Raw genomic sequence first — 14,078 nt, forward strand, 5'->3', positions numbered from 1 at the left:
CTGTGTGCAGGAGCCATTATTCTATTAGAGGCGATCGCTTTTATCTCTGCCCAGCTTTTTCCTATTTTCTCTATTTCTTTGGTGACCGTTCGTTCTTGTTCCAGATGCCAATTCGTATACCTTTTCAATAGCCAAGAGTCGTTGTTTCGTCCGATGTCCGAGGCCTATATTTGTTTCTCGAATCAGATTGCTTTTCGGATTTGCGGGTGATTGGCCCACAGAGAATCCTATCTAGCCGTCAGAATTGTACTGACTATCGGTTGGCCGGAAAAACCGGTGGGGACCGATTTTTATTTTTGTTTACTTAGATGGATTTGAACTCGGAAGGTCTCCAGCACGGAGAGCAAGCACACTACCACGTGTGCCACGACTGCCACACAATATATCCCACATAGCACGCAATATTATATAATAACACAGTAATATTTCCGTAATATTGTAATATCGCAGAAATATTATTGAAATATTACTATGATATTATATATATCACGTGCTGTGTGGGATATGTATGTATATACAGGTTATTTTGTAACCACCGAAAGATATTTTAATAGCGCATTTTGAAGATAAAGTAGAGTAAAAAATCCTAATACAAAAATGTCGAGGCTACAATAGTTTTTGAATTATAACCGATCAAAGATTACCAGTAATATCGCGTAGAATTCGCGCGCTCAGGCCTGTAATTATACAGCACGCACAACGTTTTATCATTTGTTATCGACTTTTTGCGCCTCTAAGGGGCGCTGCACACGAATTGACATAATAGTAACGTAAGACATACCATAAGAATTGACCAATCACTTTGAATATCGTCAACAGTAAGGTCGCCATTTTTGTGAATACTCGATTGTAATTGGTCCATTTTTACGTTACTGTATGTCAATTCGTGTGCGGCGCCCCTTAGGATCTCTAGCGCCTAGCTCTGGCCATTAAAATCAGGCTGGTGACCGCTCTTATGCTTCTCTCTGCATGTAATGAACGATAAAGACAGAATGGGTGCTTTCCATTTAATAACACAAATCGACATGAGCATCATTCTGTCTTTGTTCCATATTCATATGTTCCATATTCAGGTTGCATTCCAAAACATCTTTTTCGAGGAAAATTTTACTCTTAAATCTATAGTTCATGTTACATACACTATAGACTTAAAAGTAAAATTTTCCTCGGAAAGAACGTTTTGGAATGCAATCTCAATGAGTAACTAAGATAGGTAATGCTTGTGTCGACTTTTGTTATTAAATGGAAAGCACTCAATGATGTTTTAGCTTTTAGTGTTCGAATACATATCAAGAATACGGTCCCAGGCTCATCAGAAGATATATATGTTCAAATGCTCTTTCCACATTTTCTCGCTTTCTTCTTTCTCGCAACCAAACATGAGAATATACTCATCTCACTCCGACTGCAGAAAGTGCAGCCATGATGAACGGATTGAACCGTTTGACAGTTGGTAAGCTTGTGCCAACTGTGATCGGATGTCTGAGGAAACGTGCGAGGTGTCGTGTCGTCCGCGTTCGGACACTTGGAAGGAAAGAGTCCCGCAATTTCGTTTGCACGTTCATTTCGCCGGTGAGTGACGAGAGGTGAGGAAACAGAGAGAAAGAACCTTAGCGCGATGGTGTTATCAGACAGAAATCGAGAGAAAATGGACAGGTACACGACGTGGTTATCGTTGCTACTCGTGTCGGGGAGTCTGCTTCTGGCGCATACCAGCCACGTAGCCGGCACAACGGCGATGCGGGGTGTACCGGTGTCAATGAGGTCGATGTACAACCCAAACCGCGACTTCGAGTGCTTGGACGGCAGTCTGCTGATACCGTTCGCGAATGTCAACGACAACTACTGCGACTGTGCGGACGCCAGCGACGAACCCGGCACGTCTGCATGCGGTAACGGTGTGTTCTACTGCGAGAATGCCGGCCACCAGCCGTATTACGTGCCGTCGTCTTGGGTGAATGACGGTGTGTGCGACTGTTGCGACGCGAGCGACGAGTACGACTACCCGTCGGAACACAAGTGCCAAAACACATGCCACATACTGGCCAAGGAGGCCAAGCTGGTGCAACAGAAAGCGGAGCAGCAGGCGCGCGAGGGTAACAAATTGCGCCTGGAGTTGGTGAGCAAAGGCAAGACTATCAAGGTGGAGTATCGGTCGCAGTTGGCAAAGCTCAGGGCAAATTATGAGGAGGCGGAATTGCTGAAAAAGGAGAAGGAGACATTGAAGGCACAGGCAGAGGAGAAGGAGAGGTTAGCATTGGAGAAATACAAGCCACCTGAACCTGAACAGGCTCCTGAAGAGGAGTCATCGCAGTCTTCGGCGACAAGGTTGTTATTGGATGATCCTGAATTGGAGAAATGTTTCCATATCCTGGACGATGACAGTGATGGTATAGTAATGTTACAAGAAGTGGAAGAGAGAATCCGCAACAGCAAGGATATGCCTTCAACTGTGACAGTGAGTGATGCAATGCACATTCTGTTTGGTCACTTGTCTGCTACATGGGAAGAATTTTTGAATATAGCACAGGAAAATGAACAGCATGCAGTGAAGCTCGCAATGGAGAGTAAGTAACGTTGAAGTTTGCTTCTATTTTCCTTATAATATATTAACATCAATGATATAGTGTGAGTTAGTAAATATTGCTATCTAAAGTATCTTTGAAATTAATAAGAAATAAAGTTGAACTTCAAATCTTTGCGATTGTTCTACTTAGAACAATAGAATGTTATGTTAATGATGTTTTTTTCTGAGAAACTTTGATCAACTTTGTTTCTTGCTTTGAAGATATTTTAGATGGCAATAGTTACTGACTCACTTGGTGTAATAATAATAATATATACTGAATATAGTAATATTTATATATAATATATAATAATAATATATATGCATTATATTTATTATATATATGCATTATTATATGATCCTGTTATGTTTGCAGAGATCAAGGCTGTGGCAGGATGTTTTGCACAAGATGTTCCTGATAATGAAGGAGAGGAAGATGAAAGTGATGTTGAGAGAGAGGAAGAAGAAACAGAATCGGAAGCAGAATCAGAAACAGGTGTGGAGGAGGAAGCAGAAGACTCGGCTCGATATGATGAGGAGACGCAGGCTTTGATCAATGAGGCTAACAGTGCTCGCGAACGCTTACAGGAGGCCGAGAAGGCCGTGAACGAATTGCAGACTGAAATCAGTCAACTGGAGGTGAAACTGCGCCAGAACTACGGGCCAGACGACGAGTTCGCGTCGCTGTACGGCGAGTGCTTCGAGTACGCGGACGTGGAGTACATTTATAAACTATGCCTGTACGACAAAGCGACTCAGAGGTCCAAGTCTCACGGCGGTAGCGAGGTCAATCTCGGCCAATTCAACAAGTTTGCCGGACCGACCGGCAATCGATTCTCCCGTATGGAGTACGACAAAGGTCTCACTTGTTGGAACGGCCCGCCACGTTCCACGCTCGTCACTCTATCCTGCGGAACGGAGAATAAGCTCATATCCGTGACAGAGCCGAGCCGCTGCGAGTACGCCATGGAGTTGACCACGCCGGCTCTGTGTAGAATAGACAGTATAGAGACCGCCGACGTGCACGACGATATGCAACACACATCCGACGCGCAACAAACGTCCGACGAGCAACACACACACGACGAATTGTAAATGGTTGTCCGGTCGTTTAGTGAAATGCGAGAGGCGCGCGCAAGATCGCACTTTCAAAGTGAATGTCGAGCATTTACGGGCTCTCGGCTGGCCGCGGGACGAGCATCGAGATTGCAAGGAATTATAATATTATTAATAATATTAATAATATTAATAATATAATTTATCGGATCGATCTCTCGCATACCTTTGCAACGCAGTCGCGTAATCGGTAACGTGATTCCAAATGTTACTGCGAGTCGTCGATGAGTGATAATGGAAATTTTATGACCGCTTTGAGTCGTACTGATTACTGATACTGACCATGTCAGCAGGTATTTTTAGCAGCGATACTTAATAAAGCAATGTTGTGTGTTATTTGTCAGTCGTCTTGAGGCCGTAACATTTCTTGGAGGTTACAAAACTCCAGTTTTGCAACTAAGAGTTGGTCATATTTCGAAATTTTATCCTGAACAAGATCACGTAAGCACATCTCGCCAAAGCCTGGTGATTTATATCTGTTATAGAAATTAGAAAATTATATTGTTTAAATAATGTATTTATCAAGATTCTTATACAAAAAAGGGAACAAAGAAACTTTTTGATTCTATCATAAAACCATCTGCTTTAGCAATTCAAGCCGAAAAGAAAAATATACAATGACTGGGAATATCTGAGTATTCTCTGCTTGAAATTCTGCCGCCATGTGTTCATTAACGATCCCAATCGGTTGCAATCGAATTACTTGTCCTTGCAACCTCGCAGAGTCCGTCGACTTAGTATTGAATGGAGCGAGCTCGTTAGCGATAACCGAAATAATTATCCTTATCTCATTCTGCAAAGTCGATACAGTCATTGTTATGCGCGAGATGATTGCCAACGTTAAAAAGAGATAAAGAGTAACTAAGTTAGCTGTTACATTCCTCCTTTTGTACACGACGCATTTCTACAATTGTGATTTAAAAGTGGATCGAGATGTAATGTTCACGGCCGGTCTCAGGTCCGCTGAAACATACTTTACACTATTTAGTGTGCATAGCTTGGAACCGCAGAGAAGAAAGGAAAGGAACAACAGTTACACACACACTGTTTCCGGCATTCGATTAGTCACTTACACGTACAGACTACGTTCTAATATCCAGCAATGTATACACTTAAGTTGGCTATTTTGTAATTTTTAAAGTCGACACGGCGCGACACGAGTCAGGAGGATCTACAATAAAGAGAGAAAACAATTCTATTGTCGAATCGTAATTGCGATGGCAGCTTTATTTACATCAACGGAAGAGAAATCTGTTCTGCGTGTAAATATGTATGTATCTGTAATCCTGTGTGTACATGTATGCCTGTCTGCTGTTTGTCTGTGTAAGTGGGTGGGTAGGTGGGTGATTGTATGTAGAATTTTCCTGTTAATTATGTATAACATTACATATTACAGTGACGTGATTAAATTCAGTTTTTTTTTCTATTTACTCTCTAAGAAACGATCTCTCTGCGACGTTTTCGGAATCCGAAACGATACATTTATTATCTAGACAACTAAAAGGGAGAAGATTGAAGGTGATAACATTCCCGCCTGTGTCCTACCTACAGCCGACGTGCTTCCATTCGGTCTACTCAATTGATTTCGGTAAGGCACTTGAAAGGCTACAAAAATCTCTCTTCCCCCCCGCGAAATTCGACGAGTTACAAGACGATATGCTATGGTAGTGGTAGCGCGGTTCACGTCTCGGAGAATCGAGAAAGACGGCGAATAGTTTGGGGTAGAATCATTAGCGTTTCACACCGTCGACAGTTTCATCATTTTCTCTTTTATAAATCGTTCTCCCGATCACGATCTCTCGCAGGCATTCGATTACACGCTGAGGCCAGGTGCTCATATCACCCGTATGATACGTCATCAAACGGAGAATCATAGGTCCGTTTTGTTATTATGGTACGGTAATTTGCATTACACATTACGCGTTTCGTGAATAGACGATAGAACTAGGTGGCGAATTGGAAATACACTTTTTAGGTGGCGAATTGGTAATACACTTTCTAGTACAATAAATGGGATCCTCGTGAGCATCGAAAATACATCTGCACGTTTCTTGGAAACAACATAACGTTAACATCTCTTGCTGATACATTAAGACCGATCGTTGTGTAGTCGGCTGCAGAACAGTTCGGATACATCTCTTCTAAGAAAGTTAGGAGCGCTCCGAGCAGTCATTATATACCACTACCGACGGGCTTCCACGGCAGTCAGTTATGACGGAAGTTGAGGTGACAATATAACGAGATATTCAATATTTCAGTTACAACGGAAAACTTCAGGAAAAACTCAAGTATATTTATTATCACTTTATCTATTAGATAAGAATATAACAAGGATCAATATTTACATTGTGTGTGTCGTCACTTCAGCTCTTGCCTGATTGTTACGTAAGCAACGTACTACGTGGGCAGTGATTCGCAACCGTGACAATTTGAAGCGCTTTTTCTGACATCGTTAGAAAAAATGTGTATGAAACGTCGTGCAACCAACTACACAGTTCTATGTCTCTCGTGTCTCTTCTATACTTACCAAATTACTACTAGTGATATATGTGTGTATATATGTATATATATATTTTTTTTTCTCTGCATCATAGTAAGATTCCGCACTCATATCCTTCTTCGTATTTACACGATGAGATAATACACGGTATTTGTAAATGTGCCACGGGCAAGGATCACACGTCCGCTAAACTACTGTACAGCTATCTTCGAGTAACGATAAAGATCCTACGAGGATATACATATATACGCGCGTCGTCCGTGACAATCGCATCGTACGCGATCGTGTACATAATCTCAACAACGGAGCGTAAATTTTTCATGTGTAGGGAAAAACACGAGAATTGGAAGAAAAAAACAAAATATCGCCGCATGAGCAGGAATGATGATCTTTTCTCTCTTTTTCTCTCTTCTGAAATTCGGCGCCCGAACGATATTTCACTTTTCAATCAATGCGCAACGAAACGTAGTCGGATATCATCATCGACGTGAATCATCACGTCTCGAAATTGTTATTTCGATCTCTCCTCGAATCAAACCGTATAGGTACATCGCGGCGTTACGACATTTACTTATTTATTCAAAGATTTTGTAAAGACTCTAAAGATAAATAATTAGTAAGGAAGACACGATAACTAGTAAAAGATTCGTCGCCAGATATGGAGTGCGATAACTGAAATCTAATAACGGGAGGATTAAATTGTTCAACAATGTAACATACATTCACCGGTACTTTATTTCTAGATTTTCGACATACGCGTGGGATATTGTGTGGTAATCATCGAACCCAATGAGAGAGCCGACCCTTCCATGATATATTTAGTATTGAATATTCCCCAATATATATCGCGTCCTACATTTAGCGACGGCTCTTACTAGCGTCTCTGTCCTTCTTACTACTTATTTATTCACTTACTTACGCGACGTTACATCGACTAACACACGCGAGCGAATAATTTTATCAAATGATCTAAATACCAAACTCTCATTTGGTATTTCCGAATTATAGCCGTCTGTAGACCGATATCTATATGAGGTCACACCTCATTTTCTACTTTTATCCGTACTACTACTCCTTAAACTCGCTTATCGCTTCCTGTCTTGAATCTTCAGCTCCGCGGATGAACGATCGAACCGGCTCGGCCCTTCACGTGGAACGGTTATCCGCGAATTATTCTTTAATTCCTCTTTACTTTGTTCGTCTCTTGCACGATCGAGTGCTTCAACATGCGAGAACACCCTGATCGTGTATATTCTACAATATGTATATTATCAATCGCTAAACGAGATCGTTTATCTCTTTACGTTTCCGACGACGCCTTTTCTGCCTTAAGTTTTGTTATCGGAACGTGCCCACGAACTGAAAAGGGAAGATTTCATCAAGGACGACTCCTATATCGTCGTTTTATTGTTCCGCGCTCATTTTCCGAGCTTCTCAAACATAATCAGCTTCTCTTTAAAGCTCTTGGTATCGGTGGACACCTCTGATATGTTTCCGTTGAGCATGTTCTGCAGATCCTCGTCGTTCTTGCCGACCAGGAGATTGTCGAACAGCATCTTCGTGTCCTCTTGCTTGGCAACCGGCGAGGTCGGCTGCGACGTGCTCATCTGCTGCTTCTTCTTCGGGTAAATCACGGAACTGCGCTGATTATTACCGTTGTCAGCCATCCTGGTGACTATCGTGATGGCCAGCAACTGATGTATACCCAGGTTCTCCTTAGGTTCAGAGGACTGACGCCAGTAATACTTATCAGCTGTGATGAGCGACTTGGAGTCTTCTGTGTCGTCTGCCATCGATGTCTGATCAGAGTCGGTCGTGGCTACATTCCTGCTGGACCAAGAGTCCTGAAAGAAACGAAAACGAATGTTAGAAACACATTATTACTTATTGTTTGAAGAAATACTAAAACAAATATTTAAAGAACGAAATTATGGAAGTTCTTTAATTCATTATTTGTCTTTTCAGATATTATCAAGGATATCTTTTGAATGTATTGAATGTTTTTTTTTTTTAATTAACATGACTATAGCAGAGTTAAACACATTTTAGTTGAAGAAAACAGAATTCCTGATTCTCATAAACTAAATTTGATTCATAATCAGAAATTCTGTTTCCTTCAACCAAAACGCCTTTAGTTGTGTCATATTCATGTTATTTTTTAGCCAGTAGTCTTTTTTAGTATCGCAAAGTTAGTAACGAAGAAGTCAAGTTGACTGGAAGTTTTTATACGATTCGCGGAATCTAGATGAATAATCTTCAATTTACGTTAAATTTTCTCATCGTATTGTTATCTCAAAGTCCGCGGAGGATATAGAGAGGATTAGCTTTACTCAAACAAAATGTCTTACATTTTTCTCGCGTCTCTCCACCACGCTGTCCGTGATCTCCTCGTCCTTCCTGTCCTGCTCCAAATCCTTCTCTAGACTGTCCAATGTCTCAGTGCTCTCCGAGGACTTGTTCCTCCTTTCCGAATCTAAGGTGTCCGTGCTACCAAGCTCCGAGCTCTCGGAGGATTTCTGAAGCCTCGGCGGCTTCCTGGTAGGAGTTGGCCGCCTCTCTCCGTCACGATCGTCCCCGGTTACCACTACGTCCACTATACCGCTGCTTGGTACCCTGGTTCTTCGCACCCTCCTGTTCTCTAGCCTGTCCTCCACGTCTAGATTGTCCGAACTCTCGGAGGACATTCTCTTGCTAGATCGTCGGCAACACCCCTTCGAGACGTCGTCCAACGTCACCTCCGTCTCGACATTCTTCGTCTCGCTCATGTCGATCCGCTCGAAGCTCTCGGACGACTTAGAGATGCTTTTGGAAAGTCTCCTACCTCGCGATAGATTGATGTCAGAAACGCTGCTGCGCTTCTGCAGCTCCTGACCGATCACCACCACCTCTTCGCTCGCACAGCCGCTCTGCTCCCGCAGCTCGAGCACCTCAAAGTTCTCCGACGACTTGGACATCGCCTTCGAGGTCCTGCGCGCTCGAAACTCGAAACTGCTACGTCTGCGCTCGATCGAGTCGTCGCTGACCAGAGGTTCGATCGCCTCCAAGCTGTCCGATGACTTCGAGACACGATCGGTGGACTTGGAGATCGGGTTCAGCAGCAGCAGCCTCCTGACCGCCGCTACCGGTCTCGACGATGATTCCTCACACTCTACCTCCTCGTACTTGTCGAAGCCCTCGGTAGACTTGGAGAACCATGGCGCCGAATCCAGACTGTCCGGTGACTTGGACAGACGATTCGATGACGACCGTCGGCTACGTGGCAGTTTTGCTTCCAGTTCTTCGAACACGTCCGAAGAGCCTTTGGATATCCGATTGGACGGTCTCCTGACGACCGACCTGACGACCACCTCTGTCGTCGTCGTCGTTGGCGACGTCGTTTGCTCCTCGGCCGCTTCTACGCTGCTCCTTGACACCGTCGTGGCGTCCAGACTGTCTGGCGACAAGGAGGTCGCGCTCGGCTTCCTGGGCAGTCTGGACTCCAGCTCCTCGAAGATGTCGGAGTTGCGTGACAATCGACTGGACGATTTCCTGGTCACGCCGATGGTCTTGGGTTCCGTCGGCGTCGACGTGTTGCTGGTCGATTGCTGCTGCTGCTGTTGCTGCTGCTGTTGCTGTTGCTGCTGCTGCTGCTGCTCCAAGCTGTCTAGGGTGTCCTCGGCAATGGTCGGCGGTATCGACGGGGAGCTGGAGAGGACGACGTTAGCCGCAGTCGTCGGCGTCGGTGTGGTACGTCGTGGCGGTCGTCGGTTCTTCGGACGCACCGAGATCCGATGATGCGCCGCGGTGTGGTTCAAACTTGCGCTTTCTAGTTGTGCTATGAGGTGGAAAGAAAAACTGCGTTTATGAAGATGCCATTGTGCGAATACAAATGCCGGAGTACAATGCACTGATAAAACAAAATGTAAGAATAGTGAAGCAATCTAATGAGTGCAACAATTTTTTATTTCTTTTGTTTCATAAAATAGAATAGAATCTACTTTATTATGCTCTAGGATACGAATTCAAAAATTTCTACTATTACAAAGTGAAATTAATAAGTGAAAGATAATTAATTTTGTTGAGGGATCTGTGACAGTGTTAAGCAGTACCCATTATAGAAAAAGAAACTGTAAAATATCTAGAATGACCTGGAATGATTGAAAATTTAGGACGAACTAGATTAAACATTTTGAATTCTACACGAAGGGAATGTATTATAGTCTTTTTTCATACAAATACTTTTCAATTTCACTATGTTTCCAGTAATACAGGCAGATAAACTCTTAGTAAGGTTTATGTTGCTAAGGAACTTGCGGTAAATTAAAAACATATAGCAACATTTCAATTCCTAAAATATAGACAGCACATATAAAATGAAAGTCAATTGCCGCAGAATGTCGATTTACTTTTCTCGGTTACAAAATTCTATGGTAATTTTTACTATAAAATTAATTCTCTCCGTGTAGAATATCAGTGCCAACTGTATTATTCACAGGAATGGCGAAGGAGAAGGAGGGGCATTTCTAAAATGTTTTAATCACGAGATTAAGCCATAGGATGGATTATCGGACAGGTGAGTAGATAGATAAAGTGGCAAATTGCAGTGATCTCATTGACGTAAAATTCTGCAAGGAACATGAAACATTTCGTGGTGAACTTACGTAAATCCTCCTTGGCCACCGGAACGGTTCGATCGACCGCGTCCTTCGGAGTTCTCGTAGTAATCTACATATAAAGAAATAAACAACGCTCTTGTTATCTGCATTTGATCACAACTGCGCTCGTGTGTATCACGCAATGCCAACGAATCTTGCAATCCCGCGGCTTATCGCTTGCTCTTGAAGCTCTTAAAGAGAGATATATCGACACGAGGGTCATTCTCAGAAGTCTATTCTTTCCTCTTCACGATTCGTAAGTCGCTCGGAGAACTCACACCTCCGGAGGAGAAGCAGAAAGCAGAAAGGAAGAAGCCAATCAAAACTCGCGCTGGTGATCAACAGTTGATAATCTCTACAGCTCTGTTTTTCTACCAGCGCGAGTTCTAATCAGCTTCTGCCTGTCTGTTCTTCGCGTCAAGGTGTGAATTCTCCCGAGGAGGAGACGGACCGAAATCTCGCCCATCGGGCCATCCAACCCCGCGATCGTCAGGAGAATCGCGACATGCACGGCTAGACTTCGGTAACACCAGGCGAGACCAGGAGAGACGTGATGCGCGAGATGTAATGTAATTCCCGACGCCGTTACCGGCGTTATTCTCGACTTGTGGCTTGCAGCCAGCGCGGGCACAAGCGCGTCGCCGACGTCGGTCTCTAACGGTATTGACCGGCGAGTCAAGTCACCGAGTGGCGGCAGCCACTTAACCGCGATCGGCTGAAACCGGTCGCAGGTGCGTCGCGCTGCGCTTTCGGCTCTCGCCGCAGTCGTTTCGAGGGAACTATCGGCGATAACTGCCGGAAGGGAGAGACGACGAACTCTCGGATCGTCCGTCGTCTGAACTGGTGCGTAATTGCGCGGACGATCGCGCGCTTCACGCGATCAGATCGTCCCGAGCCGGCGGCGACTGGAGACTTTAATGGACGCAAATGAGCGACACGCGAGGCGCCGCGACTGCACGGTAACCCTTGACCCCTTCGAGCTCGTTTGAGCGCCAAGCTCGCAAGCTCTCGTTACGTGTCACTCCGAAATGTTACACGATGTCGAATTCTACAGAACTCATTCTGAGAGTTCCGTTAATCTAACGAAATGCCCGCGACAAATGGTTTGTTGATATATATATGACAACAAATGACTCTGTAGTAAAAACAAATGATTTGTCACTTTCACTTTGCTGCTCTAAGCGACCCAACAAACACCAAGTAACAATTGCATAACTGTTAATTATAATTTCTCATTCAATAATGTGAATCTAATATAACGCGTGTGTTATGTAACAGTTACATTGCTGAGTGAGAAATTATAACTAACAGTTGCGTTACTGTTACTTTGTGTTTGCTGGGAACATTTCTATAATGGAAACATAACTAACTTAACCTAAATAGACGAGAACAAATATGATTTGTATCTCAAGTAATGTATCTTTGTCAAAATGATGAGGAATGATTTGCAACGGTAACTGTTCGATCTATTTCCTTAATGATCATCGAACAGCAAATGTACGTTTGTTCTGATAACCGAGGGATTTTCCTCACAATGAACACTACTAACATAATTAGAGCGATCTTGATTAGCATCTGTTCTGTTCCTTTCAGTTTTTTTATGAAAAAAAATATGGTAATATTCATTTTTCTGTATGGATCTTAGTTTGTTCATCAGTTAGTTCATTTCCTCGTGGTATAACTCTGGGTGATGCAAAATGATTGATCAATACATATTTATACATGTACATATAAATAATTGATCTATGACACTCTCTATCTTATAAACTATAAACTACAAATATATATATATATATATATATATATATATATATATGTATATAATATATATATGAGACATTCTTCCTCAAACCGGCCATCCTCTCTACCCAAAATTTGTATGGATCGATTGAGGTCAACCGGGGCTCAAATTTTAGGTGATCATGTCTAGTGTCGTTTGCCATCTGACTTTTTGAGAAATGCATCATGGTGGTTTTAATATGGAAATTTATAGAAACTGAAAAAAACGATAGAAAAACGATAGTAAAAGTCACTCACAAGTTAAGTAGATTAAAAAAAAATATATATATATTTTTTTTTAATATACTCAGCTTGTGAGTGACTTTTACTACAATTTTTCTCCGTGTACCTAGCAGAAACGTACGATTAGCCGACGTTTAACGCGTCAACTATCCATTAAACAAAAGTCCTATTACGTTTTCACAATATTTCGGAAGGTCTCCATCCTCTGTGCGATTTGCACAAGTATCAGTAAAAGTGTACGATAGTCTTATCGGGATCGGCTGACGATGCGATTGGCTTTTCTCATTGTCCTAACGTCGCGATATCTGACGCAGATTAACGTTCGGGAGGAGCTGATATCGATCGATCGATTACCTCGACCGTGTCCTCGGCGCGAGTCCGTTCCTTCGTAGCTCGGGGGATCCTGTTCGCCGTATCTGGCTGCTTCGATCTCGGGCGATCTTCGATCTTGTACAATGGCCTGATCGACACCGCCGATGCGTCCGCGACCTTGTCCTTACACAGTCGTAGATCGATTACACAATTAATCGTTATGCGAAAATAGTCGCGCGTGTAATAGCTACTAGAGAGAGACGGACGTCGCGCTTTGATAAACGGAGATATGCGTTTGTCGCGATGCGCTATTTATTATCCGATCGATTACCTCGATCGTCGAGTCGACTCGCTCCCTCTTAATCATCCGTTGACCTTTCGGAGCCGGGTTCGTCGTCGTCGTCATCGTCATCGTCGCTGGCGTCGCCGATCTCGCGCGACTCTCGTCCTTAAGGGATCCAATCGACACCAACGGCTGGCGCTCAACCTTGTCCTTGAGTATTTATGTACTCGGATTAGATATCCGCATCAAAAAAGTCACCAAGTGGCGACAATCGGCTCCTTACGTCGCGCGAGGATTCGATTATAACGGGTGCTTTCGTTGCATCGACGAGAGTCACCAATTGTCTAAAACGCTACTATGCAGACATTATACGCCATGACTGGACTTCAATCGATTAATTAACTTAATTGGTGCTTTGTATTTTGTATTGTAAAAGATAAATTTGTATAATAGCATGTGTGTGAACATATTTTATTCGATGTATTCCGGGCCAAAATTTTGTATATTGGATGTATATTGGATGTACAGATATAAGTGTTGATATAGATGTCATATCTGTTAAAAGTCGGTATATATATATATATATATATATATATATATATATATATATATATATATATATATATATATATATATATATATATA

General features: G+C 42.9%; 2 protein-coding genes across 9 annotated transcripts in view; one reads left to right on the plus strand and one right to left on the minus strand.

Moving 5' to 3' along the window:
* The first annotated feature begins 1,448 nt into the window (after positions 1 to 1,448).
* Positions 1,449 to 4,875, plus strand: LOC116840751 (glucosidase 2 subunit beta). The gene is made up of 2 exons (XM_032807888.1): positions 1,449 to 2,567; positions 2,943 to 4,875. Exons 1-2 carry the CDS (start codon positions 1,619 to 1,621, stop codon positions 3,659 to 3,661), a joined length of 1,668 nt encoding a protein of 555 aa, XP_032663779.1. The 5' UTR covers positions 1,449 to 1,618; the 3' UTR covers positions 3,662 to 4,875.
* Positions 4,876 to 4,883: 8 nt separating this feature from the next.
* Positions 4,884 to 14,078, minus strand: part of LOC116840749 (ataxin-2 homolog) — a 63,095-nt gene continuing 53,900 nt past the window's right edge. For 5 of the 8 annotated variants that reach the window (XM_032807885.1, XM_032807883.1, XM_032807886.1 and 2 more), the window contains exons 3-7: positions 13,482 to 13,643; positions 13,193 to 13,333; positions 10,823 to 10,886; positions 8,531 to 9,996; positions 4,884 to 8,026 (exon numbers count right to left, since the gene is read on the minus strand). In XM_032807885.1, coding sequence (XP_032663776.1) covers positions 7,601 to 8,026; positions 8,531 to 9,996; positions 10,823 to 10,886; positions 13,193 to 13,333; positions 13,482 to 13,643 — 2,259 coding nt within the window. In that variant the 3' untranslated portion in view covers positions 4,884 to 7,600. The remainder of the gene's footprint in view (positions 8,027 to 8,530; positions 9,997 to 10,822; positions 10,887 to 13,192; positions 13,334 to 13,481; positions 13,644 to 14,078) is intronic. The other 3 variants (XM_032807880.1, XM_032807881.1, XM_032807887.1) reach the window with 1 other exon arrangement.

This window comes from Odontomachus brunneus, unplaced genomic scaffold, assembly GCF_010583005.1.
Source record: "Odontomachus brunneus isolate Ranch 3 - 2012 unplaced genomic scaffold, Obru_v1 Obru_scaffold_011, whole genome shotgun sequence".
In the NCBI taxonomy this organism is placed as follows: Eukaryota; Metazoa; Arthropoda; class Insecta; order Hymenoptera; family Formicidae; genus Odontomachus; species Odontomachus brunneus.